The 12,013-nt window shown below is 47.4% G+C and overlaps 1 protein-coding gene across 1 annotated transcript in view; it reads left to right on the forward strand.

Annotated features, from left to right (window-relative positions):
- The window catches only part of TRIM29 (tripartite motif containing 29), a 32,217-nt gene that overhangs the window by 8,248 nt on the left and 11,956 nt on the right, over positions 1-12,013 (forward strand). Inside the window, exons 2-5 of the mRNA XM_007936424.2 lie at positions 1,581-1,676; positions 2,750-2,983; positions 4,127-4,325; positions 6,809-6,910. Coding sequence (XP_007934615.1) covers positions 1,581-1,676; positions 2,750-2,983; positions 4,127-4,325; positions 6,809-6,910 — 631 coding nt within the window. The remainder of the gene's footprint in view (positions 1-1,580; positions 1,677-2,749; positions 2,984-4,126; positions 4,326-6,808; positions 6,911-12,013) is intronic.

Here is a 12,013-nt window from a genome sequence, read left to right on the forward strand (position 1 = left end):
CTTCTCTCTTGCCTTTTTCCAGAGACCAGGCCAAATCCTTATTCCCATCTCCATTTATTCCTCTCCTTTTGATAACCATCTTTCATTTCTGGTGACGGCATTTTTTGTGTCATGGAATTTCCAGCCCATTGTTGGCCAAGTAGATGCACAGAGAGCCCAGGAGTGTAGGCAGAGGGGGAGGGACATGACATCAGAGACTGTCTGTCAGGAAAGCTCTTTGGTTCTCTTTGCCTTACCCACTTTATCCACCAGCTCCCTGTCCCTCTGGATACCTTTTCCAAGATAACCAGAGAAGTTCCATGAACCAAGAGCCCATTTCCCTGGGTGTCTGCAACAAGTACTAAATTACTGCCCCCTTGGCCTAGTGGAGTGTTCAAGGGTGTGTTGTGTGTTGAAGCTCTCTGCCCAGCTGCTATGACTCTTTGTTGATAGAAGTCACATTTCTAGTGGCTTGTGGCTTATGGCTTCTCAACAGTTTTGTGAGTTTCTCAAGTACACAGCTGGAGAAAGGAGTGGAATTCTGCATTCAAATCCAAAAGGTATTTGAGGAGACCTTGAACCACCCAAGACTGCCTTGGATGCTTTGGTTTTCATGCCTTTCACATGGAAGTCATTCATGTATCTTCCAAGCCCTAGAGGGAAGTCCAGCAGAATGAAAGAAGTGCCTTTTGGCTTGGTTGAATTTGATTGGCCTTAGCTCCATGCTTCCCTTTTCCTCTGTTTTAGCTGCTTTTCAGAGATGAGCATGTCCCTAAATGGAAGGAAAATATGGGTATGAGAGCTCAAGTCCCAGCACTCCTGATAGATCCTTTCCCACAGCATCCCCCACCCCATACTCCAATAGCCCATATCCTCTGCTGAGTGGAGATCCTTTGAACATCTCCTTCTCTTCTCTCTTCTACCCTTCACAGCCTTACTCTCTAGCTTCTTTCCTCCCCCTGGGACCCTGAATGAAAGTCCCTATCTTGTCAAAATTGCAGAATGCATTCACTTTCCCATAAACAGGTTTATAGTTGTGCCTGTCCAGACAGAGTCCATGCCAGAGGCAATCCCAGCTACTGCTTGCAACATGGGCCCCACGTCATGTCTCAGAAACATTGCACACTGTTATTGCCACAAGACACTCCCTGGACTGTGCTGTCCAAGACACTCCCTGGGCTATGTTGTGCTGAGCTAGGGCCCCTTTCTCCTCTTAGCTTGAGAGAGGCAGGAGCTTCCCTTTCTCTCCCCAGTAACCCAGGTCTATCTAAAGAAGCAAGAACCCCATAACTAAGTTTCCTTCCTGCTCGTGTTGGGTTGAGGAGGCAGGCAGAAGTTAAGCTCTTTTAAAGACTTAGCTAGGATGTCTGGCCCTAGAGGCCTGAAGATACGGAGAGATGGTGTTTCACTGGTTGCTGTATTCTTGGCGACTGGCAGAGTGCCTGGCATATCCCAGTCCTTATGTACATTTGCTGAATTTAGGAATGAATGAATGAGTGATGAGCTCTGCCCCAGAATTTTCTCTCTGGGTGGGCCCTCTCTGATTCTCTTCCACCTCCTCCCCTCTCGTTCCTCTGCTAATCTCCAACTTTTCCCTGCAGACGGAACTGTCACTACAGAAGGAGCAGCTGCAGCTCAAGATCATTGAGATTGAGGATGAAGCTGAGAAGTGGCAGAAGGAGAAGGACCGCATCAAGGTGGGCAGCCCCCAGACCTCTCCCCTGCTGCACCCTCACCTCACTTGTCCTGCCTGGTCCTCAGAGGAAGTGGCATTGGCTTCTATTTGAGGTCTGAGGCCCACATTTATATTCCACACTTTTCTTTTCTGGCCTCTCCACCCCTTGACATTCCCTTGGCCCAGACTCTCCTTCTAAGTCTGGACCAAGCAGCAAGGTGGGATCTTGCCCATCACATTATCTTCAGTTTACATCATTCCAGTAAATAAGGACCCCAGACTGGCCTACCCTCCAATGGGTTCTCCAATATTCTTCAGTATCTGCTCTGCCCATCAGACTACCCAGCCATCAATTACATGCCATTTCTCCTATGCTTGTTGTGCCAGTGTGGTTGGAGATAATATGTCTGCCATGGTTTGGGCAATTAAAAACCACAATCTGAAGTCACTGATCCTTGGCTTTGGCACGTAAACATCCAGTTAATTTGCTTTCTAAATGATGTTTGGTTCTAGTTGAGATTTCAGTGAGTGTATTCCCTGAATTATAGGATTCCCTGGGTGGTGCAAACAGTTAACATATTTGGCTACTAAGTGAAAGGCTGGAAGTTTGAATTGCCTTGGAAGAAAGGTCTGGTGATCTACTTCTGAAAGGTCATAGGCACTGAAGACCCTATGGAGCACATTTCTACCCTGACACAGTTCTACTCTGGACATCATAAGTTGGAGTTGACTTAATAGTATCTAGTTTCAACCTCTACTCATGGGGGACTTTTTGGGCCATGGAAAGTCACACAAAGGTACAAAGGTGGAAATGATGGATCATGCCAATCCACCAAGGAGGAGAAGCCACAGGTACATAAGGAATGGCAGGCTATTAGGAAAAAAAAAAAAAAAAAACATCTTTATCAATAAATGGAACCTCTCAATGGTGCCTTTTAGTGAGAGGATGATTCTTGGCCAAACAAGCAACAAGCTTGCCAGGTTGGGTCAGTGGAAATATCCTGACCCTGTCTTGGGAACCTAAAGACATATTACATGAAGAAAATTTTATTCTTATTGAACTCTCCTATACCCCTTCCCTGATCCTGGCTCCAGAGCTTCACCACCAATGAGAAGGCTGTCTTGGAGCAAAACTTCCGAGACCTGGTGCGGGACCTGGAGAAGCAGAAGGAAGAAGTGAGAGCTGCACTGGAGCAGCGGGAGCAGGATGCTGTGGACCAAGTGAAGGTGATCGTGGATGCTCTGGATGAAAGGGCAAAGGTGCTGCATGATGACAAGCAGACCAGAGAGCAGCTGCACAGCATCAGTGACTCAGTGCTGTTCCTGCAGGTAACAAGCAGATCTACTGTCATTGAGTCCTTCAGTCTACCCATCTGCTTTACCAGATCTTCATCTGTCCATCCACCTATCTGTCTACCCATATATCCATCCATCCATCAATCCAAACCACCCATCTATAATCACCTTCTATTATCCAATCCATTTGTTCTTCCATTCCATCTATCTATTTACTTTTCCATGTAAGCTATTTCCTTACCTAGTCTAAAAATGGCACACAAATATCACCTTGTACCACCTTCAGTTGATGTGTACTAGCAATACACCAGGCACAGCAGGAAAGAAATCTGTAACTGATTAATGATTAGCCTGCTTTGAATATAGGTGGTGGTGGTGGCATATGAGTGCTGTTTATTTGTTATCCTTGATCTACTCTGTTTGTCTATTCATTCATCTATCCTTCCATTTACTAGAGTGCTTTGGGTGCTATTGCATGTACAGTGCTCTACTAGGTGCTGTGGAGATTAGAGACATATAAGACATGGTTTCTGCCCCCAAGGAGCTATAATCCAGCTGGGAAGATAAAAACATACAATTAGAGAACAACATAGAAGAATGTGTAATTAAACAATAAAGTGTACGGTTCAGGAGATAGGTGTCTGTGGAAGTTCAGAGAAGGGCCAAAAGGCTAGAGTGATATGAAACAGCTTTGTGGAGGAGGTGGAATTTGAACTGGGTCTTGAACACTGGTCAGGAATTTTGAATTTCTTCAGTGAGGGAAAAGAAGTAAGTACAAAGATAAAGAGGAAGAGTTGGGCATGGCAGGTAAATGTGGAAATGCCACCATCACTGACCCTGGACATACTAATAATCCTTTGTATTTATTCAGTGCTTTCATGTGGTGGGAGTGACATACCCAGTTTTAGGGTGGAACCATGGGATCACATGAATACTAACTAGTTCCATCAGGAATGTTAGAGAGCATATAGTGGATTCTAGTCAAACACGTTCATTTTCCAGAAGAAGAAACTAATGCTTAGTGAGGAAAGTGGAACTGCTGATAATAGAGCAAGAGCTAGAATCCAGCTCCCAGTTCTGGGTCTTTCAGCTGGACTATAAGAGCCCCATGCAGAGAAGGGTCCTCACAGCTGCTAAAGACCCAGGAAGTTAATGGCTTCCTTCCTTTCTTGGTAGGAATTTGGTGCATTGATGAGCAATTACTCCCTCCCTCCACCCCTGCCTACCTACCATGTTCTACTGGAGGGTGAGGGCCTGGGGCAGTCTCTTGGCAACTTCAAGGATGACCTGCTCAATGTGTGCATGCGCCATGTTGAGAAGATGTGCAAGGCGGACCTAAGCCGCAACTTCATTGAGAGGAACCACATGGAAAATGGTAGGTGCCCTCTTGTGGCATGATCCTAAGGCAATAGACTTTTCTCTACCAGGTCAATTCCATCTGCCTGGTGCAGGCTGGCATCCACCCACACATCCACTCACCCACTCAAGGCTGTTTTGAACTAAGATTCAGGGACTGTCACTCAGTACAGTATTATGTGGATGTTGCAGTTTACATGGGTCAGAGTCCAGACTGGTGACTTTAGAGACTTGCATCATCATGACCTAAGACTGAATTCAGGCTTGGAGGGAGAAGTGGTCAGTCACCATGGTTGTGCTGAGAAGTACTGACTCAGAGATTGGAATTGGCTTGGTGGGACAACAGGGGACTTTGGGACACAGAATATCTGTGACTCATGAGCTCTCCTGCAGTCAGCTTCTCTCCTGAATCATGCTGTGGTCAGCATGGTCTACTGAATCATCTCACAGAAAGCCTCCTAACTGGAGAAACTACCCCGTTAAGTCTTTTTTCAAGTCACAACCCAGTCCCTTTAGGCCCTGAAGTCTAGGCACTTTCCCCAAAGCCCCACCTAATGAACCTGACCCAACCCAAGTCCTCTGCTGCATGGCTCTCTGACAGATCTTGAGGATGCCACCTAGTGTAAATACCCCAAAGTAAGAGACCTCTTAGTTTTCAAATGGAACCCATGACTCTTTGTGGAGGAGAGGGGAATAACGGCATGCAGAAATGTCAGGGTCCAGGGGAACATCCCTGTGTCGTGGTGATGGTGTTGAAATGTGGTTCCCAATTCAAGCACACCTAAGAACAGATGAACAATTTCCTAGCAAGACAATCATTTGGCTTCTACCCACATTTGAACCCTGAGAGCCTCCCAATGATGATAGCGATGACATTGCTGGTGATGCTGATACTGATTGAGTGCTCCCATATGCCAGGTGTTGCTCTGAGCTGTTCATTTACATCATCTTATTTCCCAGTACCACCTATGGGGTATATTACATATTATATAGATGAGAAGGCTGAGGCTTAGAGAAGGATCTTTTCAAAGGTCACCCTGATATTGTTGGTTTAATACTCTATGATTCAGCCTTCTGTGCCTTCTTATGTGAGAAGCTGCTGAAGGTGGTGGAGGAAGTGGTGGGGTTGGGGAGTATGATGATGATCATCTCTGAGGTACACACCTGTCAGGGGAGCCCCTCAGGTGAGGTTTGGACTTGAACTATGAGGATGGCCCTGAGTGTGGTAGGGTGGCCTGTGAACCTTATAGGGATGGTCCAGCTTCCCAACCTCTCTTTGACCCATTTCTAGGTCACGATTGTGCTGCCATGGCCTCTGTGCAGGTGTGGCCCTGCAGCCCTGTACAAGATGTATGTTGAGGTGGTGGCCAGGATCAGGGAAGGGCACTGCTGATGTCAGTGGCCCTGCACCTGTGCCTGGGGCTGCTGGGAGGTTCCTTTGTAGAGCTGTCACTGCTGCCTTCTTTTTGGGAGTGTGCCTAACTATGAGAGATTGGGGATGGGAGTCATACCCCTGAGTGACCATCCTCTTCTCCCTTATGCTGGTCCTCCCACCAGACTAGAGACACGTTCCTACCCTCCAAGGTCCAGGGGCTAAGAGGCACCAAGAAACTTTCATGCTGGCTTTGGGTGGTGGTGTGAGAGGGGCATTTGGTGGTTCATTGAGTGCCTACAGTGTGCCAGGCCCCCTGCCAGGCACAGGTGATAAAGGTGAAGAATGAGAGTCTGAGCCACTTAGTCTTCCTCTTTCCCAGGAAAACCAGAGGGGAGGATAAAGGGAAAGTGGGAGATGGGGAAGTAGCAAGAGAAAGGAATGGGGTGGAGGGCTGACTAGGAGAAGTCAAGCATTAAGCTGCAGGCTTATTTGGGATGGGGAGTTAGCTGGTGTGTGCCGTGGAATGTCAGGGAGGGAGGAGTCCGGGTGACCTCCCTTTTATGATCTCTGCCTGGGGCCTATAACATCTGAGCTTCTGCCTGGCTTGGTTCAGCTGACTGGATCCCTGACTCATAGGGCCCAAAGCTAAGATTGTATTCCTCCACCTTGGGCTGCCAGCAGTGGCTGTGGCAGAGCTGAAAGCAGGGGACCAGGCCTCAAACCCTAATTCTCCCTTACTAGCCATGCGACATTGGGCAAGTTGCTTCACTCACTTCCTGGACTTCAGTGTCCTTATCTGTCACATGGGGATCATCATACCTGTCCAGGGATTGACATACAGATGAAATGAAGAAATGAGTATCAGCAACACCTTGTAAATTGCAGAATGATATGCACATGCTTTTATTCCCAAGGGGGTCAGTCCAAGAGAATGTAGCTGGCTCACCACAGTGCCCAGGAACAGAGTGAATGCTGGGAAGAACATTACGTTACTAGAGGCCAGGAAACCTTGGCTCTCCTGGGAACAGAGCAGGTCATGGGCTGACTCAGCTGAGCCCAGGAATGCACCCTGAGAGCCAGCTCTACCTCACTACCCCCTCTGCTGACTTGACCCCTCTCCTTCCCAGGTGGAGACAGTCGTTACATGAACAACTTCTCAAACAGCTTCACGACTGACTGGAGTGCATCAGACCCCATGAAGAGATACTCCATGTACCTCACGCCCAAGGGTAAAAGGGATGATCCTTGCCCCAGGCCTAGTGCTCTCTTGCTATTGAAGGGTCCCCGTTATCCATGTGTAACTCTCAGCCAGGCTCCTCCTTGGTGAGGCAACCCGAGAAAGTCTTGGCAAATACCTGTTGTCCAGGAATAATTATTGATAGTGCCTCTTTTCACTCTTAGATGTGTCTGGTTTAGATGATAAATTATGCACTCACCCTGCTCCGCAGAGACTTCTTTCTGGGATACAAGCTGCCTCTTCCTGAACCCTTACCTCCAACCCACTCCTTGTTTCTCTTTTGTTGAGGGGGTCTCCTTGCTGATGGTCTCATTGGCTTCCATTTGCCAGTGGCCAGGTCTGTGTTTGGTTGCCACTTAGTTTTTTGTGGATCTTGAGCCTCTGTGGGAAGGTTCTCTCCCTAAACCCATTCTGTTCCTCAAGGGCAGGAGTACGAAATCTCTTCTCCCAGATTTTCTCACTGTTCTATCCCTGTGCTTGGGGCTAGGCCTGCAACCTGGCCCCCTCAGCCCTCCCTCATTAGGCCCCAGAGAGTCCCAGCCTGTGGTGGTATTGTCGTGGAGGGATATAGACCAGTGCCTGCTTGTTCTTGCCTTGTGGTAGCTTGTCACATTCTTTGGCACCTGAAACAAACCACAACAATACCCGTAAGTAAGAAGGGTTTCCCAGGCTGGCCAGCTCTTGGACACAGGGGGTATGTGCAGGCATGCACTTGTGGATTGGGAGGAGTATGGAATATGGGGGAGGGAGGGAGGAAATATGAGAGAAGGCACAAGGGGTTGGGGAGGGGGAAGCCAAGGCCCTAAGCGGTAACTCATACACCCAAACACACATGCACTTATAAGAGATGAACTCAACTAAGAAGAACTTCCTGTCACCCCACCCAATTTGAAAACAACACCTGAGCTTCGCCCCCTTCCCCACATTCCTGGTGTGAGCCAAGCCCCAACCAGCCAATCCTGCTCACTCCCCTCACTGGAACTCTGTTTTTGTGGGCTTAGTTCTGTGAGAGGTGACTGGCACAAGGAGTCCACCCCCTTATCTCTCTCCTCAGAGGACTGCCCTTGTCACTTTGGCTCTCCCTCCTTCTCTCAGTTTTAAGTCCCCTGACTAGCTCTTGCTTGGCCCTCTTACTCTGTAGGATATTGAGGACCAACATGAGCTCCACTGCAGTGTGTGTGTGGGCAGATAGCAATGGGGCTTAGGGGGTGGAAGATGGAATAAGCACAGACAAGATATAACCTGACAGTCCCAGGGTCTAGATGACCTTGGGCTGGCCACTCTCCTCTCTGTCCTCAGTAACCCCGTGTGAGAAGAGAGATTTGATTCAAATGTTGAGAGATCTTTCAGCTTTGTTGCTATGAGCCAATCTATGACATTTGTAGGTAGAAGAAAACAGGTTCATCTGGTGTCCCTGCCCTGAGCACTGTTGGTGATGAGGACAAGAAGGAGGAGGAAATCTGCCCTCTGGGAGCTCCCAGGCTCAGGGTAGAGGCAAGGGAAAGACCAAGAGGAATCATCAAAGAGACTAGGAAATTAGGCCACTACAGGGCCAACAGGTGCCTGAGTCTTAAGAGTTTTGGGATTTGACAGTGAGCCTCCCTAAAAGAGAGTGTGCTCAGTAGACAGGACAAGGCTATGTTGAACACAGAACTGTGATAGTGGACACAGGGCTGTGGTGGACACAGAGCTGTGATGAACACAGGGCTATGATGTGGACAAAGGGCTGTCATGGTAGACGCAAGGGTGAGATGGACATAAGGCTATGATAGCAGACACAGGGCTATAATGGTGGACATGAGACTGTGAAGGACATCAGAAAAAAAAAAACCTAACTCACTGTTGTCGAATTGGATCTGACTCATAGTGACCCTTCTTTGGGTTTCTGAGGCAGTATCACTGCAGAAGTAGATTGCCCAACCTTCTTTCTGAGAAGTGGTTAGTGGATTTGAACCACCAGCCTTCTGGTTAGCAGTCAAATGCCTTAGGCACTACACCACAAGAACTCCTACAGGGCTGTGGTAAATAGAGGACTGTGATGGAGCAGGGCTGTGATATTAGACACAGCACAGTGGTGGACATATGGCTGTAGTAAACACAGGGCTGGGGTGAACAAAGGGCTGTGATGGTGGACATAGGCCTGTGGTAGTGGACACAGGTCTGGGTTGAACAGAGGTCTGTGGTAGACACAAGACTGTAGTGAACACAGGACTGTGATAGCAGACACAGGGCTATGGTAGGCAGAGATCTGTGGTGGGCACAGGGCTGTGATGGACACAGGGCTCTGGTGGACACAGGGGTGTGATGGTGGATGCAGGGCTGTGGTGGACAGAGGAAATTAGGGTAAGAAGAACTTGAAGTACATAGGGTTAAAGGAGGTACCAGCAGGTGCTAGGGCCAGGTGGGCTAGAACCAGGCATGGCTACATGGTCTGAGGGAAAAACTGGTAGAAGAACCCTTAAGCACATGGGAGCTCTTTTCCTCATCTGTAACATGAGGGTAATAATACCCTTCTGCCTTCATTACAAGATTTCTGTGAGAGCCCAAGTGGGTGAGAGAGAGAAAAAGTACTCTGCTGTGTAAGTCTCTGTGCCACGGGAGCGAGCAAGAGCTGCCATCTTGGCACGTAGGGGATGCTCATAGACACCACCCATCAGTTCATCTCCAGATAACTCACCCTCACTTGGTGAGGGGCCCAGGTCTCTGTCCCCCCAATGGTTGCCATTAACCTTTTCTTCCTTAGGAGCGTCCAGTCCCAGGCTCCTTGGTCTTTTTCATAGATAGACTTTCCCCAGAGAGTGGTGGGCTCTCCCCACCAAGGACCACTGGCTCAGGCAGGAGGTGCTGGCTTCCCAGCCTTTTTTTTTTTTTTTTTTTTTAATTTCTATAACTTGCAACTTGGAGAGGCCAGGGACCTCCGAAGTGGCAGGATATCAAGGTGAAAAGGGGTGGGAGGCAAGGCTAGGCCCCAAGCCCCTTAGAGCCAGGAAAAGCAGGGAGCAGGAGAGGCCAGGGACCTGCGGAGTGGCAGGATATCCAGACCCCAAGTCCCCCACAGCCAGGAAAGGGAGGGAGCAGGAGAGGCCAGGGACCTGCAGAGTGGTAGGATACCCAGGTAAAAAGGGGTGGGAGGCAAGGCTAGGTCCCAAGCCCCCTAGAGCCAGGAAAAGGAGGGAGCAGGAGAGGCCGAGGACTTCCAGAGTGGCAGGATATCCAGGTAAAAAGGGGCAGGAGGCAAGGCTAGGCCCCCAAGCTACCCAGAGCCAGGAAAGAGGGGAGCATCCAGGGACCACAAAGTGGCAGGTTCCAGGTAGGAATTAGGTAAGGGGAAGGCACAGAGGTTTCCAACAGCTAAGGTAGACAAACTTGTCTGTCAGTTTGTCATCCTGGGGGCTTGTACATTTCTGGGAGGCTTGAGGCTGTGCCACTGGTGTTTCAGACACCAGCAGAGTTGCACATGGTGCACAGGTTGCAGTGCAACTTACAGACTAAGAGAGACTAGGAAGAAGAAGGAGGCCATCCACTTCTCAAAAATTCACAAGGAAAAATCTTATGAATAGCAGAGAAACACTGTCTGACATGTTACTGGGCAACTTTATGAATAGCTTAGAAGCATTGTCTGAGACAGTGCAGGAAGATGAGTCACTTGGGTCAGAAGGCACTCAAAATAGGACTGGGAAAGAGCTGCCTCATCAGAGTAGAACCAACCTTAATTATATGGATAAAGTAAGTCTTTCAGGACCTCCATGTGCTGACATGGCACAACTCAAATATAGGAGAAACAGCTGGAAACATCCATTAATAATCAGAACATGGAATGTATGAAGTAGGAATCTAGGAAAATTGGAAGTTGTCAAAAATGAAATGGAACACATAAAGCTTGATATCCTAGGCATTAGTGAGCTGAAATGGACAGGTTTTGGGCATTTTGAATCAGACAACCATATGATCTACTATGCTGGGAATGACAAATTGAAGAGGAATTCATCATCACAAAGGATGTTTCAAGATCTGTCCTGAAGTACAATGCTGTCAGTCAGTGATAGGATAATATACATACGTCTACAAGGAAGACCTGTTAATACTATTATTATTCAAATTTACACACCAACCACCATAGCCAAAGATGAGGAAATTGAAGTTTTTACCAACTTCTGCAGTCTGAAACTCACTGAACATGCAATCAAGATGTGTTGCTTATCATTGGTGATTGGAATGCAAAAGTTGGAGACAAAGAAGAATCACCGGTAGTTGGAAAATTTTGCCTTGGTGACAGAAATAACACTGGAGATTGCATGACAGAATTTTGCAAGACCAATGACTTATTCATTGCAAATACCTTTTTTCAACAACACAAATGGTGGCTATTCACGTGGAATTCACCAGTGGAGTACACAGGAATCAGATTGACTACATCTGTGGCAAGAGGAAATGGAAAAGCTCAATATCTTCAGCCAAAACAAGGCTAGGAGCTGATTGTGCAACAGAACATCAACTGCTCATATGCAAGTTCTACTTGAAGTTGAAAACAATGAAAACAAGTCCACAAAAGACAAAATAGGACCTTGAATATATCCCTTCTGAAATCAGAGACCATTTAAAGAATAGATTTGATGCATTGAATACCAATGACCAAAAACCAGAAGAATTGTGGGATGACATCAAGAGCATCATCCATGAAGAAAGCAAGAGTCCATTAAAAATATGAGAAAGAAAGAAAAGAGCAAAATGGATGTCAGAAGAGATTCTGAAACTTGCCCTTGAGCTAAGAGTAGCTAAAGCAAATGGAAGAAATGACAAGATAAAAGAGCTTAACAGAAGATGTCAAAGAGCAGCTCGAGCAGACAAAGCCAATTACTATAAAGAAATGTGCAAAGACCTGGAGTTAGAAAACCAAAAAGGAAGAACACACCTGGCATTTCTCAAGCTAAAAGAATTGAGAAAAAATTTAAGCCTCAGGTTGCAGTAATGAAAGATTCTGTGAGCAAAATATTGAACAATGAATGATGCATCAAAAGAAGATGGCAGGAATACACAGAGTCACTGTACCAAAAAGAACTGGTCGATCATCATCCATTTCAGGAGGTGGCATATG

Source organism: Orycteropus afer, unplaced genomic scaffold, assembly GCF_000298275.1.
Source record: "Orycteropus afer afer isolate SDZICR_OR568_19922 unplaced genomic scaffold, OryAfe1.0 scaffold00036, whole genome shotgun sequence".
NCBI lineage: Eukaryota > Metazoa > Chordata > Mammalia > Tubulidentata > Orycteropodidae > Orycteropus > Orycteropus afer.